Source organism: Garra rufa, chromosome 21, assembly GCF_049309525.1.
Source record: "Garra rufa chromosome 21, GarRuf1.0, whole genome shotgun sequence".
In the NCBI taxonomy this organism is placed as follows: Eukaryota; Metazoa; Chordata; class Actinopteri; order Cypriniformes; family Cyprinidae; genus Garra; species Garra rufa.
Genome location: NC_133381.1, coordinates 21,450,550 through 21,472,220, shown reverse-complemented (window position 1 = coordinate 21,472,220; position 21,671 = coordinate 21,450,550). Strand labels below are relative to the sequence as shown.

General features: G+C 39.6%; 1 protein-coding gene across 1 annotated transcript in view; it reads right to left on the bottom strand.

The window, feature by feature from the left end:
- ush2a (Usher syndrome 2A (autosomal recessive, mild)) overlaps positions 1-21,671 on the bottom strand; it is a 356,033-nt gene that overhangs the window by 284,297 nt on the left and 50,065 nt on the right. The window contains exons 10-12 of the mRNA XM_073826569.1: positions 20,899-21,029; positions 17,745-17,940; positions 8,646-9,293 (exon numbers count right to left, since the gene is read on the bottom strand). Coding sequence (XP_073682670.1) covers positions 8,646-9,293; positions 17,745-17,940; positions 20,899-21,029 — 975 coding nt within the window. The remainder of the gene's footprint in view (positions 1-8,645; positions 9,294-17,744; positions 17,941-20,898; positions 21,030-21,671) is intronic.

The window sequence follows — 21,671 nt, the reverse complement described above, 5'->3', positions numbered from 1 at the left end:
AACTCCGCGCCGCCACTGACTTCAGGTGATGTCCACCTGCGTGGTCCAGGAATGCCACCTGTGGCTGACTCTGGCCCGGATGGCAGAGGCCGACAAAGTTCGCTTTCTCGACTCTCCCATTCACCAGAGCGGCCTATTCGGCGACACCGTGAAGGGTTTTTGCTCAGCGGCGTCGAACGTATCGCCGGCCCCCAAAAGCCTGTGATCCTCCGCCCATCAGCATACCCCGTCGAGATGCCAGAGCAGTACGCCTCCCCGTCGTTCGGGCTGGGCGTCTCCTCTGGCGCTCCAACGGTCCAGAGGCAGACGGAGGCCGTCCAACATATTCTGCCCCGCCGCGAAGTTACCATTCCGCCGCCTGGGCCCCCGCCTCCACCTGCCCGTCGCCGAGGGCGTCCCCCCGCAGCTCCGTCCCCTGCTGAGCCACACGATCCAGGCTCGCAGCCGACGTCGAGCCGCCCGTGGGAGAGGGACGCCGCTCGCCTCTCAGGGTCCTGCGACGGAAGACCCTCGCAGGCGAGCTTCGAAGCGTCCCTGATGCGAGCACCCCCGGAGGTGGAGAGAGCTACTCTGTCGGCACTCCCGCTGGAAGCGGGACTTAGCCGGTCATTTGAAATCACAGAAAGACCCAGCTTTCTCACCTCTGGGGCCCCGGCCCCCGAGTTTCCTTCCTGAGCAGCACTTCCACTCCTCGGAACCAGACTCGGGACCGGATGTCGCCAGCGCGGGAACCAGGGAAGTAGGTAAGCACTGCTTAGTGCAGTTAGACACTTCTCCAGGATGTTTATCCTTCTGGGTTTTGTCTCCTTCCCTGTCTTTCCCCAGGCTGCCCCTCCACGGTCACGCCGGTCAACGTTCCCTTGATACCACTACACTGGTTGATACGGACGGTACGGCCCGGCTCCAGGCATCCGCCCAGACTCACAGGTACCCCTTACATTCTTTATTCGGAAACAGGCGTGCCTCTGTTCTGCCTGCGGAGGTCGCGTTCCTACTGGCGAAGGACACGATCCAGCCTGTCTCTCCAGCCGGGACGAGGTCGGGGTTTGATAAGAGTCCCGACTTCACATGTCCAGTTAGAGTGGTGGGTTAACATCCGCCCTGGATGGAGCTCTGTTCCGATCCCTTCTTAGGCTGTCGGCACACATGCTCACGACGACGCACATACAAGTATGTTTCCGTCTCCAGGGCTGGGTTGCAGCCATCTGCCTGAAGGGCACCCGCTGTCGCGTCTCGATCTTCCCCGGCGCACACCCCTTCGGCGGTCTGCCCCGGGGATCGAGCGCTCAGCGCGAGGTGCTTCCATTTGGCTAGTCCCTCTCCTTCCTGCCTTCTTAGGCCGTGGGAGCTCCCCTGTCCCCTCTTCGGCAGACAGGAATTCGCGTCTTCAACCGTCTCTTCGACTGGTGCTTTACCAGCCCACTCGTGAGTTCCGTTGTGCGAATACAGGGACCTGGTGCCTCGGCACCCCCGCCATCTGGTCCTTCAGGCCAACCGAGGGAATCCTTTTCCTCGGTCGGGAGCCCGACTCGGTCCACAAGACGGCCCGCCTTGCTACCAAGAGCGCGCAGTTAGTGCTGTAGTCCCTGAGCTAATCAGGCACTATACAGCGGTCCTCTCAAAATCAGAGGCTCCTGGGGCACATGACAGCTCTAGCCGCTTGCCGCTAAGCTGTTTCATGTGAGACCGCTGCAGCACGATCGAGTCCCATGATGGGCATGGCATCTCGGCTCTCTCCGGACTGGCGTTTTCCCGCAGTATTGCCGACAAGTCAGCCCGTGGCTTACCACGGGTTGGGTTGCCATGTACAACAGAGGCTTACAGCTCCTCCCATCTGCTCCCATGGAGTCCGACGTGGCAGATTTTGCTACTTGCCATTCATTTGAAGCAGGGAAACTCAACCGTGCAGCCGGCCGGTTCCCACGGCAGTCCACCCACCTGCAGAATGGCGACTCCACCCCGTGACGCAGCTAGTCGGAGTTATATCGGCAGGCCCAGCCACATCCGCTCGCCCTCCCGATTCCTCCCATTGCCAGAGTAACTCTGGCACATAGCTGCCCTCCGGGGCCCAAGTACGCCCTTCCCCAGTGAGCCTCCTTGCGCAGATTCTGTGCGAGTCCAGGGAGGACGAGGAGTAAGTCTGTTGGTTGCGCTGCAAGGACGGCCCACCCGGACTTAGGTCTTAGTAACCATCCCCTCGCGGCAGTCCCTCCCTGTAAGGGCACGGGTTGACACCGTAGATCTCTCCGGCCTTTCACAGGCCGTGATACAAACTATCACTCGGTACTGAGCTCCCTTGACAAAGGCTGGCTTACGCACTGAGATGAGGTCTATCTGCTGGCATTCCTCTCGCTGAGAGGCACAGAGATACACGATTGCAGTAGTGCTTCCTTCCTGCAGGAGAGTTGGAGCGCAGGCTGTCCCCTCGACTCTCGGAATATATGCCGCCGCTTAGCCGCATATCACATGCAGTAGATGAAGCAAAATAGGTAAGCACCCACTGGTCGTGAGGTCCCTCAGAGGTGCCAGACCGCGCCTCATACCCTCTTGGGACCCCCCCGTCGCCCTTCGGGGCCGCGGGGCGCTCCATTTGAGCCTCTGGCCTCAGTCGAGCTAGAATTCCTGTCATTTAGACAGCGCTCCTGATTGCCCTGGCCTCCATCAAGAGGGTAGGAGACCTACAAACTTTCTCTGTAGGGAAGCTTCCCCGTCGCCTTCTCAGGGCGCTCCCTTGGAGCCTCGGGCCTCAGTCGAGCGAGAAAAACGCTCCTGACTGCCCTGGCTCCCATTGAACGAGCTAAGGTTCCCCAGAGGTGCTCAGTGGGCCTCAGTCGAGTCCTGTCATTAAGACAGCGCTCCTGACTGCCCTGGCTCCTATTAAGAGGGTTGGAGACCTACAAGCTTTCCTTGCCAGCAAAGTGTGTCAAGAAATTCGGGCCCGGCGACTCTCACGTTACTACCTGAGACCCCGGCCCGGCTATTGTGCCCAAGGTTCCCCACCACGCTTTCCGCGGTCAGGTGGTGAACCTGCAAGCTCTGCCCTGGAGGAGGCAGACCCAGCCTTGCGATGTTGTGTCTATGTGAAAATGAAATCGCTCGGCACTTCAGACGCACCTAGCAGCTTATCTGCTTTGGGGTTCAGCAGAAAGGGAATGCTGTCCCCAAACTGAGGTGGCTCATTGGGTGGTAGATGCCATCTCCCTCTCTTATCTATATCAGGGAGAGCCATGCCCCTTAGGTGTTCATGCCCACTCCATTAAGAGTGCTGCTTCATCCTATGCGTTGGCTCATGGCGCCTCACTAGCAGATATCTGTAGAGCTGCGGGCTGGGCGACACCTAATACGTTCGCTAGGTTCTTCAACCTCCGCGCAGAGGCCGTATCCTCCCGTGTCTTAACATAAGACTTCAGGCGAGCGGGGGGACGGCTGGTGTCGGCTTGCTGCGCCATTCCCACGTGGATCCGTGCGCTATCTCCCAGAATGTTCCCTCCGGCGAACCTGGGTCCTCCATGCCCCGCAGTCAGGGCTAGATGCGGAGTAGTCCTTGGCTGTGATCCTGCCTGGGTCTCCTTCGCCCCGCAGGTTGTGGCTATACTTTCCAATATTTTCCAGCGGAGGAGACCGCTGTTTCCCTCGTGTATCCCTAAGAAGCCTTATGGATATATTGAATTATTCTCATTCCACATGCACAAATTCCATGTGCTCTGCCCCCCCCCCAACCCATGCTTCAGTACAACTGGCATCCCTGCAGGCCCCCCTTATAAAAAAAAAGGGGCCTCGGGGCGTTGGGAAGGTTACGTTCAATGACCGCCTGCGGACACGTCTGGGAAGACCTGCCGGCACGTGGCGTTGTGCGTAACGTGGCGTCAGGGTCGTGGCCTTTTCCATGGGTCTAAGTTCCCAATGTAACGTCGAAGTGATTCGACTGAAGGGGTAACGTCTAGGTTATGAAGGTAACCCTCGTTCCCCGAAGGAGGGAACGGAGACGTTACATTCCCCTGCCACGCCCCTGGCGTCGCGCTGACGCCGGGCTCTCCCGGCTCTTCAGCAAAAGCCTGACTGAGTGGTGCGCGCAGCCATCTTATATACCCGTATGTACGGAGGCGTGGCCGGCGCGCACGTCCACTCGCCAATTTTCAATTGGCCTTTTTAATAAGGCTCAGAGGTGATCGGTCTCTCAAGCGAGATCCCAATGTAACGTCTCCGTTCCCTCCTTCGGGGAACGAGGGTTACCTTCGTAACCTAGACGTTTCGGTGCATCCCTACCCTCAAACCATGTTACGTGTGTATGACTTTTTTCTTTCAGACGAATACAGAATTATATAAAAAAAATGTCCTGGCTTTTTCAAGCTTTATAATGGCAGTGAATGGCTGTTAAGATTTTGAAGTCTAATAAGTGCACCCAGCAGGCACACAGCGTCATAAGACAATGATATGTTGTTTCGGTTGCAACATCGGGTGACCAAAATTCAATGTAAAGTCAACGTTTAATGTCAATGCTAAACTGATGTCCAATAATGTTGTGTAAATAAAATCTAATATTAAGTCAATGTTAAACTGATGTCAAATACTGACGTCAAACCGATTTTCATCTCAACCAAAATTCAACGTCTGTCTGACGTTGGCGTACAACGCCAACCTGATGTCATATTGACATCCAGTGCCTTCTGGGCATCCATCCATCATAAAAAGTACTCCACATGGATCTGGGAGGTTATAATCAATGTGTTTGTATAAGAAAAATATCCATAATTACAATTACATAAACCATAATCTCTAGCTTTCGCTAACTGTCGTACACACATTCACGAGAGAGTGGCATTCCAACTGATGACGTAGGACGTAGGCGAATGCGGAAGTGACGAACACGGAAGACCGGCCAACAGGCCAAGAAGAGACTAGTTTTCCTTTGCTGTAAACAAAACTTGGTTCTCGCGAGACTAGCATATTCTCACCAGAGCCATCCGCTGGAACGCCACTCTCTCGTGAACGCACTTACACAAATGCTTCAAATCGCTTCAGACGGTCTTTATTACCCTCATGGAGGTTTATTAACCTCAACAGCCATTCACTGCCATTATAAGGCTTGGAAAAGCCAGAACATTTTTAAATACAACTCAGATTGTATTAGTCTGATAGAAGACAGTCGTATACACCTAGGATGGCTTGAGGTTGAGTAAATCATGAGGTAATTTTCATTTTTGGGTGTCTTTAACTGTGCCTTTAAGAGTGTCCTGGTCCACTTTCTGTCTATATCTTCTTAAGAATAAAGTACGAGTTGAATCTCAAGGGCTCCGTCAGGCTCCTGCGCGCATCAATCAGACAGGGGGCGCTGAGTTTGAGATGTTTCAATCACAGGCTGCTTCCCCTCCGGTGAAATACGACAGAGTGGCTCCGTGAGGGGAGCCAGGGGAGGGCCTGCAGAAACACAGTCATCAGTCCCCCCACCCTCCTCCAAATGGATCTCCCCCCGCTCCCTGTGCTTTCAATTTACTCCTGCCAGCCTCACTCTCCGTACACATGCTTTATGTGCCGGCATGGGCGGCCGAGGCTTTGGTGAGCAGCAGGTACGCCCGCATTATTTTATCATGTGTGGAGGGGGCACAAGCTAGGGGAGGGTTGGCCGTACATCCTTGTCTGGTTACCGTGCAAGCTTAGCGCCCTCATATCATATGCATAGGCTCATTGGTGGATGGTGGAAAGCATGGTTTCCATTCTGAAAAAAAAAATTGCTTAGACCAGATACGAGTTACTGGTTTGACTGGTTAAACATCATGGCTAACCTTAAAAAGGAAGTGTGTTTAACTGTACTGAATGCACACTTGTAGTGCACTTAAATTCTTAAAAGTATATTTATCAAAAATGTACTATTAACAAAAAATAAAATTAAAATTAAAAAGGTCACTTAAGAGGATAGCTCACCCAAAAATGTAAGTTCTGTCATTAAATACTTACCCTCATGTCATTCCAAACCCAAATACCTAGGTTGATCTTCGGAACACAAATTAAAATATTTTTGATAAAATCCGAAAGCTTGCTGACCCTGCATAGACAGCAACGCAACTACCACGTTCAAGGCCCAGAAAGGTAGTAAGGACTTTTTTTTTTACTGTTTTATGAAGTTACGAGTATATTTTTTGTAAAAACAAAAAGAATGACTTAATTCAATAATTTCTTCTCTTCTCCGTCGCACTTTCACAAGAGTACCATGACGCATGCATGGTGCTGATGCAGAAGCCAGAGTTCTGACGTAGAATTTACCAAAAAAAATTACTATTAATAATTAAATAAAAGGCCACTTACAGTCAAACCAAAAATTATTCAGACACCAGATATTTTTGCCATTTTTTTTACTAGTGGGTGCAGGACACTATAGTTCATTTATGTAAATGAGGATAGAAAAATAAAGTAAACTGTGACACATACCCAAAAATTCTTCATACAGTGGACTACCAGTAAAACTGATAAAGATTTGGGACCAAAAATTATTCAGACATTTTGACCTGACCATGTTTTGCTGACTATGCTAAGTGTTTTTTTCTTTGATTGTTAATTCAACCTTTTTACACCACAGACTGAACAAAATTAAGCATTGCTTGGTAATTGGTCGACAAAGTAAATATTGTCATACTAACAGTTAACTGAATTTTTGGTTGATTATAATCAGAGCTTGACAAAAACTTTTTTTGCTCAACAATTACTGTGGCTAGTGGTTTTCCAAAATTACTAGCTACTCAGCATTTTCACTGGCCACAATTTTGTTGTTGGGAAATTACGTTTTATATAACTAAAGTTACTGCATACTAAAATTTATTTTAATTGCTTTTCAGGTCTTTTCTTTCGTGCCTATTTCAAGGGCATTTTTCCAATGAATTCATTATTAACAAAACCAATTTTTCCACTGCAGAAAAAACAGAAGCAGCTGAAGTGGCATTTAGATGCATCATGTTTAATTAAGCTAGAATATAGCATGAAAGCATTTACATTGGAAGATTGCAACATTATAAATAATATTATGATGCTTGGTGTAATTATAATAGTGTAATGCTTGGTGTTTAAAATGGAAAAAATGCAAAGATAAGCTACTTTTAAACATTAAAAGTAAACCACCAAAAACTGTCAACATTGACAATATTGTACTAAAATGTATATTAACTAATGTTACTCGTTTGACCTCTTGTATAAAACCAATGTCAATTCAAAATCGTTTTCAGGTAAAACTGAACTCTCTTGCTCGTGTCATGTTGCTAAACTAGGCTACACGTTATAAATATAACACTATAAAACTAAATTTTTACAGCAGTATGTTTCTTCTGTGTGCAGCTGTGTTCATTTGTGTTGATTTCTCCATCAACAAAGAACTGGCGTGACCTTGTTACTGTCAATACATTATCCATTATCAATTGCCATTTACACCAAATGTAAAAAAAATCGGAATCATTCTGACAGAAATTCTGGTGCTTCTCTAATTAGATGTTTTAATCAGATTAGTTGTCCAGTCTGGCAAGTAAAATTCTCCTCACTTGCCCCTTTAAAATTCCACTTGTCCCAGACAAGCATTAATGTCGAGCTTTGTTATAAAATTCCACCCACCAAAGTGGCTAGTGAGAGTGACCGTGTTACCCACCACTGCTGAAATCCACCCGCATTTGGCAGGTTGGCGGGTGTTAATGTCAAGCCTTGATTGTAATCCATTAAAGACCTTCCTATCAATTTCATCTGACATTATCAAGATGATTTTTTTCTAACACAGTTTAACTCGGAGTTCTTGTTTTATTACCATTTTCTAAACTATAGCGAATAAACTGTGATAATGTAAGAAATGTTGAAGGTGTCTGAATAAATTTTGGTTGGACTGTAAGTGTACCTAAAGACTTTCATACTTTAACACACTTAAAAAAATTCACATTGTAATATTAAATTAAAATATTTACTTTAAAGTACATTTTAAATCATTGTTTTATTAATCTTTTGTCATGCTTTTAAGAATCAAACTCAAAATTTAATTCATGTGGTCTTTAAACTTGCCTAAACTAGTCTAAGAAGAGCTTTTTGGAACAGGAAGACTGTGCTTGGCATGCAAAAGTTGGTTTTACAGTAAACAGCGAGGGTTAATCTTCATTACAAAGACAAAGAGACCAACTGGTACAGCTGGTCTAGCCACACTGACCCTTGAGCCTTTGGCAGTGCATTTCTAGCACTTACCATGCTGCAAAGAATAAGGGAAGTGTAAACATTTCCACCCCCTAAAGTGCACTTGAGTCATGAGGCCAGCGCTGGCCCAACAGCCACTGAGGGGGTTGATTGAGGTTACATGAGGAATGGCCTGTAGCTATGCTAGTTAAACGCCATTGGCCAAAGTGACTGCCAAACACACTCAATTCCCAGGCACAATCTAGAGAAAAAGGAATAACAAAACAATGCAGCAGCTTGCAGAGCCAAGAACAAAATGCGAGGGAGTCATTAGTAAAGAAAAAGAAGAGAGTGCTTTGTAATTCAAAAGATGTTTACGCAGATACTTCAAATGCGATGCACAATGGCTAGGAATCACGGTAAACAACAAAAGCGATGGCTTCAATGGCATTGCCAACACAATATAATGAGCTTACAAAATACACACACAGATTCAGACTAAAAGCACTAACCTGGTTTACAGGTTCCACAGTCTCGGCCATAGCGTGTGGGCAGGCAGACGCATTGACCGCTAACAGGGTCGCACACGGTTGCAGGCACAGTGCCCATGTGGTCACAGTGACATGGTTGACATCCATGCGCGGCGTTGGCAGAACTCAGGTTGTAGGTGTGAGAGAAGCATCGATTACACCGCAGTCCCTCTACGTTGTTTTTACACATGCATTGGCCTGTGATCTTGTCGCACACACCCGAGCCGTTCACCGTGCCTCTGAACTCACACTGGCAAGGCAGACAGCCCAAAGAGTTGCTGCTGTCCAGACTGTGGTATCCATCCCGGCACACGTCACACCGCCGGCCCTCTGTGTGAGGTTTGCACTTACACTGTCCGGTTAATGCATCACAGGAGGTACCGGGGACAGATCCGTTTAGACTGCAGTCGCAGGGCAAGCAGACTCCGCTACCATTCAGACTGTAGAAGTGAGGGATGCAGGTGTCACAGAGGAGGCCTTGTACGCCATCTTTGCACTCGCACTGGCCGGTGAAAGGATTACAGAACTGGTGTAGAGAACCCCGTGGGTCGCAGTCACAGGGAAAGCAGCCGCCGGGATCTGTGCGATTCAGGAATTTGAAGCCGTAGTTACAACGGTCACAGGTTAGACCTAAGTATTAAAAAAAAAGCAGACGACTATTAGTTCTACTCTCAACTAGGACCACAGGAAGTACTTAAAGGGATAGTTCACTCAAAAATTAAAATTGTGTCATTATTTCTTATCCTCATGTTGTTCCAATCCTTCGTTCATCTTCAGAGCACAAATTAACATATTTTTGATGAAATCCGAGAGCTTTCTGACACTGCATGGACAGTGCCGCAACTGACAGGTTCAAACGGCCCGGAAAGTTAAACGACCCACATCAATAAAATAGTCGGACATGGAAAATGTTGTTACTTTTGTGTTTTTTTGCGCACAAAAAGTATTCTTATAGCTTCATAACATTATGTTGAACCACTGACGTCACATGGACTATTTTAACAATATACTTACTACCTTTCTGGGCCTTGAATATGGTAGTTGTGTTGCTGTTTATGCAGGGACAAAAAGCTCAGATTTCATCAAAAATATGTTAATTTGTGTTCTGAAGATGAACAAATGACTTATGGGTTTGGAATGACATGAGGGCAGGTTTTCAGGAGCTAAACTTTCAGTTGCTAAAAAAAACAGCAACTTTAAATCTTGAAGTTTTAAGAAGATAAGAGCTGTGCCCATAATCAATGGTTTTGAATTATTTAGTTAATGCGTTAGGTGTTTTTTATTATTAATATTATTAATTTTACTACCAGGATTTCATTTCATTTATTTCTTCAACAATGTTTTACAAAAATAATTTAAGTGTAATTGCAAATAAGGATATTTCCTCAGTTTGCAACCTTGTCTCATGACAAAAACGTACCCCAGGAAACTTTTTAGCGAGACGTGAAATACGTAGGGTACAATGGGGCTAAGAGCCTAAGAGCTAACCTTTAAAAAAAGTGCCTTTCACTGCACTCAAAATATATGTTTGCAGAAAAAAAAAAAGTTTGTATTGAACATTTATGGAGCAACAGATTTTGTCTAAAAATAAATCATACAAGTGGTTTATTATGTTAGCATTTGTTAGTTTATTTTTGCCAGCATGGGGCAAAAGGCACACAGTATTGATACAAATACTTTAGCTAAAATTATGCTTTTTTTAAAATAATGTTTAAGTTAATACTTTTATACATTTGTACTATTTTCTGCTTATTTTGATAAATAAAATAATTATTTTTTGTTCAATAAATATACTGTCATTAAAATATGTTAATGTAAAAATATATATTCAAAATACAGAAACACATTCATTTAAAAAAGTAAAGATTCTGAAAGCATTGAAAGAGATCCCATAATAATTTAATATAGATTTACAGACGTAATAACAAATTATATTTTATTATATGATTAACATAATAAAAACATGGTGATCATCTCTAAGATGGACACCTAACATAATATATGATATTTGTCAGCAGGGGCGGTTTACCCCAAATACCATACTTTTACATACTCCTTTACTATTTAAAAACTGTTGTTTCAATTATCTTAAACAAAACTGAAAATCATTAAGTAGACTTTTGTCTCAAAATATATCATTTTAGCACTTCTCATGTGCTACCTAAATCTACAACATTTTTAAACACATTAAAGCACATAATCAACTTTGCGCTGCTGCCTGTGATGGCGTCAAGGATTAGCCAAATTTGCAAGTGCATCTTGAAAAGCGAATGTTTTGCAAAGTGCTATGGCATGTTTTTTTCTGCCACCTAGTGGTTTAGAGGAAAATAAAATCAAAGGCACTTTTAACCTTTCGTACCTTACCATCAAGTACATATCACTGCAGTTTCCAACAATGGTCTGTTTTATGGTAAAGGCTAGACGGTATACAGATGTATTGTGCAAAAATTACTTTTTTTGCATTATTGTACTGGTAGGTTTAGAGTTGGGGTAGGTGTAGATGTAGACGTTAATAAAACACAATCGAATAGGTAAAAATTTTAATTTATTTGACATTTTAAAATAACATAACATCTGCACTACACCGAAACCTACATGATAGTATACGAACAAAAGCAAAATGTGACTTAAAAACACAAATCGGCAAACATGCTGTTTTAGCTTGTTTTCAATCTCCCATCTTTCAGCTCTTTCATCGTAAATAATGTTTTCACGAGATTCCACATACTAAGTCTAATTCCATGTCGGCTGAGCTACCGAGCAAAATATTTACTTATTAGTACATATTTTGTGTCTTGCATAAACAGAATGGTCTGACCTTAGCTTTGTGCTAAATTTGCTATATAAAACATGATCTAAACAAAAACAACAAACGGGCTGAATGAGAATGCAGATTTACTCTCTGACAGCAGGTGGCGCTTATGGAATAGCAGCAATACAAGTTTCTAGGGGTGTAACGATATGCCTAGGTCACGATACGGTACGTATCCCGATATTGGGTTCACGATACGATACGCATCACGATATTTTGAACAAAAATTAAAACATGAAACTGAAAATCAAACAACAGATTTATTTAAAAAAATAAACAAATTTCAATAGCTTTCTTAGTTTTACATACAAGGTCACATTTTAAGGTTTAATAAAAACCTTCTGTATTAAAATTAGCAACTGATAAGGTCTGTCTGTCACTGAACTTTTTTTTTTACTTTAACACGATAGTGATAAAATTGTCAAGATGTCAAATTCTTTAAACCTGCTAGCAATGCAACATTCTATGTGTGTGCGAAACAGAGTCCTACCCGACGGGTGAACCGCTATAACTGACGTAACGGTGGAATAATATTTATCTGTCAGGTGCAGTGCGGGTGACATGCACGGGTATTTGCTCTTTGGACTCAATCCGGTACACGCTGACGCTCGTCACGTCACGTTCGTCTTCAACTAGCTCAACTTTTGCAGGCAGGCGTCACATGATTGGAAAGGTAGTCACGGGGTGTGTCGTGATTCTCCCTTATTACACCGCGACACAGGATCGTGGATCTGAGTGTCGCGATTTCGGTTTCATATCGCGTATCGTTACAGCCCTACAAGTTTCCTTTATTATGGGTGTAAACAAAGCAGCACAATGCTTTTACATACTACATTATACAGAATTACACTGTTTCTGAAGACAGTCAGTTGCCCTCAAAGATACATTATAAAATTATGCTTCATAAAACAAGATCTAAAAAAAACCCCCCCAAAAAAACAAACAAACAAACAAAAAAAAAAAACGGGCTGAATAAGAACTTACTTGGCGCTTATGGAAAAACAGCAATACAAGTTTCCTTTATTATGGGTGCAAAAAAGCACAGTGCTTTTAAATACTACATTATACGGAGGTAAGATAAAAAATCCATCTTATCTAAACATTTCTGAAGACAGTCAGTTCCCCTCAGAGATACATTATAAACCCCCACCCCAATATACTATTTACTATATTTTAGGGCTGTCAAATGATTAAAATTTTTAATCAGATTAATCAGACTTTTCAGTGGATTAATCATGATTAATCACTATTTGCAACGACACCTGAATCCTAACCATTTTTTTTTCTGAAATGCATACCAAAATATAAATAACAGGACACAGATACATAATTTTCACATTTTCATATTATGCCAGGGCCCGCATCGGGCCTGTTTTAGGCTACTCCTTATTTTTTATATTTTAGACATCCATCAATTATGTCGCGCTGGTGGAAACAACACGAGACTTTCGCTTTTACTTTCGACAACGGCTCGGATGGCGCAACTGGAAGAGATCCGCGTTCAATCGCACGCAGTAGGCTGAAACTTGCCACATAATACCGGCAAAAATAAATAATAAATGTGTCGGGGAAGGAGTAAGGACATATCTGAATTATTTATTAATAAAGTGTATTCAATGTGAGTCAATGTCGCAAAGATCCTGCAATCTCATTTTTGGACGCGCCTTGAGAGAGAAATTTATCGTTAAGGATTACATATTAAACAAGTTTTTGTTTTCGATTTGTTTTATTTCATTAAGTAATAATTTAAAACTTTCTATAGATATGTTTATCATGTCTGTGAGGCATGCATTTAGCTTTATTTTTGTTAAGCACTCCTGTTCAAGAACGAGACGACAGAAAGCGCATCATTTTTGTTTTCTTTATTTTATAAAAACACTGCAACGTTTTTTGGTGTATTACTTTTTCCTTTGTGAGCAAAAATGACGGATAATTTTAAATTGCTTCCACTGAAAAAATGCAAATGATTGAGCTGGTGCCTCGATGACCTGCAAAGCGGCTTTATGTATCTTCCACTCTCCACTCTGTCACTGTGTCAGTCACCGCTCTTTCGAGAATGAACCCAGCATAACTATGCAGATTTAATTCCCAAAACAAAACGAAAGTTTCATACAAATTCTGAATGGATTATGGCATGGAAAGTGCAAAGCGCGCTCCCTTTATTATCACTAAAAGCGTCACAAATCTTAGTTCATAGAGATCTCACAATGTTCCGTTATAATCAATAAAGCTTTCTAAACTACACAATTAATCTTTTATTTACATCGCGTCTACACTTAGTCAGGAGATGAACAACGCTGGATTGTTTGTCAGATCTTCAATTGCTTTGCTTTCGTTTGAGGGTAAGCTATATAGCACCGTCTACCCCAGTAGAACCGGGCCTAAGCTTGGCTAACCACTCCAGTTGCAGAGGGGCTGTCGCCCAGGCTTGTACTTGTTAACTGTACCATCATCATTCTTTTTATATTTGAATCCGTCCATAGGCTCACCTTGCTCCATCTCGCCTCTAGCTCCCCAACCACTTTCCTGACAAATAATTCGTCACTCTGCGCATGCGTGAAATGCGTTAAAAAATTTGACGTAATTAACAACAACAAAATAATTAACGCCGTTAACGCGTTATTTTCGACAGCCCTACTATATTTACAATATTTTTGCACATCGTGAACAGTTTGTTTGCTCTGCCTGCTACAGTATTTTCTCCTCTTTGCAATCATCTTTAGCATCTTTTGCTTCTGTTAACATACGTTTACAGTTAAAAAATTTGTTATTAATAGTTTTCTAACCATAAGTCAGAAGTATATGCAGTTAACAGGGATCTCCTCTCAATTCCCAACAAAATAATAAATAAATTAAAAATTATACCGTGTGCGTAAGTCAAACTAGTTTACCATTTGAAATGGTATATTGCCTAGCACTACCCTAGTAATAAAAAAGTGCATATGTGCTTTTCTTTTTGCAGATTGCAGCATTTCATTTATCTTCATTCAACTAAAGCTATTCAAATTCGTCTTACCATCCACAAACCACCAACCTCAACATCTGAAATGATTTGCTCTTGGCCTTTAAATCATAACCCAAATTTCATAACACACTGTACTACATAGTAAACAAATAAATAAATCAGTGAAATATTACACAAGGAATAAAAAACGAAATTGGTAATGTCATCATTAAGTGAGCCCCTTTCCCAATGATGAATGACTCACCTCGGGCATAACACTTAATTTCTCTAAAAGGAAAATAAATAAATTAAAAGACCCAAGAAAGGCAATAGAAGGGAGAAAAGTAAAAATAACTATGAGGCTAAAAAAGAATTACAGCTCATTTGGAGAGCCTAAAAAGTGGTCTAGGTGGAATCAAATCATATCAAGTTTTTTAAAATGTGTGCGGTGCTTATTTGAATACGCCATACATATTCCTGACAGGTAATCTATTCCTAATGTTGCTGAGCAGAGCCTACAGGGCAAACCGTTTACAGCCATAAGTACTGAGAACTCCACACTCCTCCGCTGCTGCGTATTCTGCTACACAGCTCCACTTTAATGAATTTAGATATTAATATATTGCTCCCTACCCACAGTTAAACCTCATTACAACATTATGTTAAATGCACAATGTGACACAGATGAATACCCCAATAATATCACGCCAAAGGTGCCGCAATTTGTCATTGTGTGCATGGCTTGTGGATGTTGGAAAATAGTGTAACTCTGAAAACGCTACTGTAACTGTGTGCCATCCAACTGTGAACATAATAAGTAATTAATTACTAAATCTAACAACAAAGTGCAGGTAAAAATAAGTAAATCTTTAGGCTTAAGATATTATTTTGAGCATATTCGGTTTTAACCAGTATGACTATATACATATTTTTTATATACATGTGCATTTGACTGCCCATTGGTGCACCCATGGAGTGGGACATGTACGAGCGCAGCCCACATTTTATCAGTAATGCTTTTCTGCATAATATTCTCATACATCAACATTTCAAAGCACATTGTGTACGCAGAGTACTTTGGACGCTTGATAAATTTTGTCCTTATGAAGCCGCGGCTGGCCTCAAACGCGCTGGAGGTAATAAATTGCCTTAATCAAATCTAATTTCTGAAAAATACCTGTGGGAACTACAAACAAAGAAGCAGGTCTTGTAAGAAGCGTGAAAAATAAGGAAGACAGGGGCAGTTTATTATAATCAACTTGGCATTGAATTACAAAATTAAAATGAGGTGGCCCTTGATATCCTGGCTTAGCAATACACATGATCTTCTAAGTAACATTCTTTTGCATTTCATAAGAAAACGGTTCAAAGGTACAAAGAAGAAGAAAAAAATGGAACAGATTTATCGCAAAGGACCTGGAAAAGCTGGATTGAAAAATCCTTTTGGCTGCTTCACAATAAATTTCTGGAAAAAAACAGGGCTTTGCCAAAAATAAGACTCTGATAGTAAACAATTTAATCATGCTATTTACATATGAAGTGCTGCAGAGCGATTACTGTATGCTTTATATGTTTTCATTTCAGAAATTAAAAAGTGCAAACAAATAGAAAATGAATCATTTCTAATAAAAAGAAAAACTGCATATGAACCATTGTTAAAATAATTTGGTAATATATGTAATTTAGGACTTACTAAAAAAGAACATGGAATCTTTTTTATGTTTAAAAAAATGTTTTTTCTAAAGAAGCTCATCAAGGCTGCATTTATTTGATCAAAAATCCAGAAAAAAAAACAGTAATATTGTAAAAAGATTATTTTAACGCTAAAAAACTGTTTTCTATGGTAATATATTTTAAAATGTAATTTATTCCTGTAATGCAAAGATGCATTTTCAGCATCATTACTACAGTCTTCAGTGTCACATGATCCTTCAGAAATCATTCTAATATGCTGATTTATTATCAGTTATGACAACAGTTGTGCTGCTTAATATTTTGTTAGAACCTGCGATACTTTTTCAGGATTCTTTCATGAATAAAAAGTTAAAAAGAACAGAATTTATTTAAAATATTTTTTTTTACTAACAATATAAACTACCATTTAAAAGTTTATGACCAGTATTTTTTTTTTTTTTTAAGATACGAATATTTTTATTCATCAAGAATGTGTTCACTTGATAGAAAGGGGTAGCAAAGAGTTTTCTATTCTTAATGAATTTCTATTTTTAATGAATGCTGCTCTTTTTACCGTTTCATTCATCCAAGAATCCTGAAAAGAAGAATCACAGGTTGCAAAAAATACAATAGCTTCCAGCATATTAAAATAATTTCTGAAGAATCATGAGACACTGAAGACTTTAGTAACAGCTGATGAAAATTCAGCTTTGTGTCACATAAATAAATAATATTTTAAAACATATTAAAATAGAAATTAATTATTTTAAACCGTAATAATATTACACTATATGACAGTTTTTTCTGTATTTTTCATCAAGGAAAAGCCTTGATGAGCATAAGGAACTTTTTTTTTTTAAAGTCCTACCTCAGCACCATTCAAAATTAATTAGATTAAGAAACAACAGTAGTAGTTAACAAATATTTTCATTTTACATTCATCGAAATTTTGCGCTAAAATCTGAATGTTGATAAAAACGAAGATCATGGCTGTTACGTCAAATTTATTTAGTACAAAATTTATGATTCAAGCCATTCTCATATAAGTGACCCTGGACCACAAAACCAGTCATAAGGTTACATTTTACAAAACTGAGATGTATACAACATATGAAAGCTCAATAAATAAGCTTTCTATTGATATGTGGTTTGTTAGGATAGGACAATATCTGGCCGAGATACATCTATTTGAAAATCTGGAATCTGAGGGTGCAAAAAAATCAAAATACTGAGAAAATCACCTTTAAAGTTCTCCAAATTAAGTTTTTAACAATGCATATTACTAATCAAAAATTACATTTTGATATATTTATAGTAGGAATTTTACAAAAAATCTTCATGGAACATGATCTTTACTTAATATCCTAATGATTTTTGGCATAAAAGAAAAATCTAGAATTTTGACCCATACAATGTATTTTTGGCTATTACTACAAATATACCCCAGCGACTTAAGACTGGTTTTGTGGTCCAGGGTCTGTTCATGTATTTATATTTTGGCCTGTACAGCTTATCAACTTTGTGGGAATTAACAGTGGGAGACAGAGAGAAAGGTTGAGAGACAGAAAAAAGAAGTTGGGGAGAGCAGAGGAGAAGGATGGGAGAAGAGAGCGAAAGAGCGATGGAGGGCGCAATGCTGCTTGATACGTACCGATTACGTTTGCCTTGCACTGGCATTGACCTGAGTCCTGGTGACAGGTAATATCTGGCTGCACGGTCCCGGCGGTATTGCAGTTACAGGCGCGGCAGCCGTCAGCCAGCGCCGACTGCAGCTTGTAGAATCCGTGTTGGCACTGATTGCACTGTCTGCCAGACACATGTCGCTTGCACTTACACTGCCCCCCGATCTGCGGAGGAAGGAGAGCGTCACGTGACCGTGCTCCAATTAGTCAAGTTGAGCAGGCCAGTGTGAGTGTGTGTGTGAGTCATGGATGGGCAGCTCTGCTCTGTCTCTACCCCTCCACCCTGACGTTCCCCACTGGGCTGCTGGGATGCTTTTTATCTCCATTACAGAGAACGGAGTGGTTTGGGATGGGGGGAGAGAGGTCACAACACCTGAGCTCAAAAGCTGCCATTGTGCAGAGGGTCATGTGGCTTAACAAAACGGGTCTTTTCTTTGGGATGGATTGAACGGACCAGCTGTTGTTGGGATGAATAGAGGAAGTATATGATACTACTGACATGAATAGCTACTGTGATCCATATGGTATAGGAAAAGAGACTAACTAATGACTCAAAGCTTAAAAGGACAGTTCACCCAAAAATTTATATTTTGACATCATTTACTCACCTTCAAGTTGTCCCAAACATGTTTTTTTTTTCTTTCTTTTGATTACTTTCTTGTGCCCCCCATTGACTTGCACAAAATTTTCCTTAGTGTGTAAGTCAATGGCTAAAGACCAAGCAAATGTTTGGCTACCAACATTCTTTAAAATATTTTCTTTTGTATTTAATAGAAGAAAGAAACTCATACAGCTTTAGAACAACTTGAGGGCAATGAGAGTAAATGATGACAGACTTTTTTTATTTTTGGGTCTCTTTGTGATGATACAAAAGTCAATAAACCCGCAAGTCAATAATAATAATAATAATAATAATAATAATAATAATAATAATAATAATAATAATAATAATAATAATAAAAGGACAAATATTCTATTTATTCTCACCAATTATTATTATTATTAACAATAAAATGACAAATATTCTATGTATTCTCATAAATTATTATTATTATTAGTAGTAGTAGTAGTAGTAGTATTTAAATCATTATTATTATTAGCAGTAAAAAATACATGAAAAAGTACAATCTATTTTTTACCAATTATTATTATTATTATTATTATTATTATTATTATTAGCAGCAGCAGCATTAAAAATACATTAAAAAGGACAAATATTCTATTTAGTCTCACCAATTATTATTATTATTATTTGTTTATTTATTTATTATCATTAGCAGCAGTAAAAATACATATAAGAACAAATATTCTATTTAGTCTAACTAATAATAATAATAATAATAATAATAATTATTATTATTATTATTATTATTATTATTATTATTATTATTATTATTTTTAGGTCAAATATTCTATTTAGTCTCACCAATTATGATGATTATTATTATTATTATTATTAACAATAATAATGATGCTATTATTATTATTATTATTATTATTATTATTATTATTATTATTAATAAAATGAAAATATTATATATATTCTCACCAATTAATATTATTATTATTTATTATTATCATCATTATTAGCAGCAGCAGCAGTAAAAAATACATAAGAACAAATATTATTTTTTTCCCCACTTATTATTATTATTATATTATTATTATTATTAGCAGCAGCAGCAGCAGCAGTAAAAAATACATTATAAAAAGACAAATATTCTATTTAGTCTAACTAAAAATAATAATAATAATAATAATAATAATAATAATAATAATAATAATAATAAAAGGACAACAAATATTCTATTTAGTCTAACTAAAAATAATAATAATAATAATAATAATAATAATAAAAGGACAACAAATATTCTATTTAGTCTATTTAGTTTAGTTAATTATTATTATTATTTTTAGGACAAATATTCTATTTAGTCTCACCAAATTATTATTATTATTATTATTATTATTATTATTATTATTATTATTAGCAGCAGCAGCAGCAGCAGTAAAAATACATTAAAAAGGACAAATATTCTATTTAGTCTAAGTAATAATAATAACAATAATAATAATAATAATAATAATAATAAAGGACAAATATTCTATTTTTCCCCAATAATTATTATTATTATTATTATTGTTATTAATAATAATAATAATAATGATAATAATAATAATAATAATAACAATAGTAGTTTTTTTATTTTTATTCTTTTTATTCTTATTATTATTATTAGCAGCAGCAGTAAAAAATAAATAAATAAAAAAATATTCTATTTAGTCTTGCTAAATTAATATTATTATCTTATTCATTTTGTTTCATACTGTTTTATGAATTTAGAGCCTGTTTTTTTTATCCATTACACCACAGAGTTAATCATATGTACTATTTACTATACTAAATGATGCATCATAAATTAATTTATCAATAATGCTAATAGGATAAAACCTAAAAGCTACATAAATTTCAACCATGAGCCAAGAATATCAATCCCTTCTGAGCACCAAACAGAAACAGCCCAACCAACCAGTGTAAAGTCATTACCATACGTGAGGAAATAATCATTCTGATCATTTAAATAAGGTAACAATCTAACATGGGGCTGACCCAGCCATTGATTCTGAATTTGTCATCCAGTATATCTATCGACATGGATCTGTTCCTCCAAAATGGCTTTCATGATGCTAAGATAAAGGAAAAGGTGGGGGAGAATTCTCCCGAGAGAGGCTCTCATGACGACACTTTTACATACTCCCTACTGATCAAACCACTGATAAATGCTGTTGTGAATACTAAAGTCCTCAGCCAATATATCAATGCAACCCTCTCGAGAGGGAATGGCCAATATCGTTATCTGAATCTACAATTCTCAGGTCCGTCACAAAGCCGGGGATCAAAGCCTCAAATGTCTTCCTTTGCATATGCAGAGAGATTGGTGCTACTGTCGCACCTCGAAATTCAGAAATGCATCTAACATCTCAAATAGGTTTAAGTACAGTATATGAAGAACTTGATGAATGATGGGGGTTGATAATATGATTTGTTTTCTGTGGGTTTTTATTTAGAAATGCATACATTTCTGTGGATGAATGTGTTTGTGTGTGCATGTCAACACTTACCGGTTCACATTCTAAACTGCCATTGATGGTCCCAGCGCTGTGGCACTTACATGGTTTGCACACGTCCTTGGCCCACAGGAGTGCACCCACCTCCCTGTAGAACAGACTCCGACACCGCTCACAGTTCCTGCCTTTAAACCCAAAGAGAGAGAGTCTGGGTGTGCTTGTAGAAGGAAATGGGTGGGGGGAGGGGGGAAATTGATGTCAACCTATTAAAATTCAATCATATCATAGGACTATGATTTCAAATTAAAAAACTGCAGTCTTGGGAGAGGTCCGGCGAGAGATGTGTAATTTTCTAAGGTGTCCATTTTAATGTCCTCTTTCATCCCTACCTGCCACTGTGCCTGATGCCCAGCATATGAAACAATGAACCTGTTAGCATGGCCTGATTTACTTCATTAAATGTCCATCTGTTTTCGCTCTGATGCATTATTTCGATTTTTTATGCTCTGCTTTTTGATGCTTTCATTACATCACTACTATTTCTCCAGCTGTTGTAATGAAAAATATGTGGGTTTCTGTTTGGTTTGGCATACTGGAATAATACAAAATTATTTTATAAAACATATGAGAGAAATCGGTCTTTGAGGTTGACCAATATGGGGTTTTCAATAAATAATTGGCATATCTATATTCTATATCTAGAGAGCAGGATAACTGATAGCCAATATTGTCTAATAATACAGACATTATTATTATTATATATTTTTTTATGAGATATTTGTAAAAAATTACTCTATTTTGCATTTTTATTTTTTATACAACAAGCA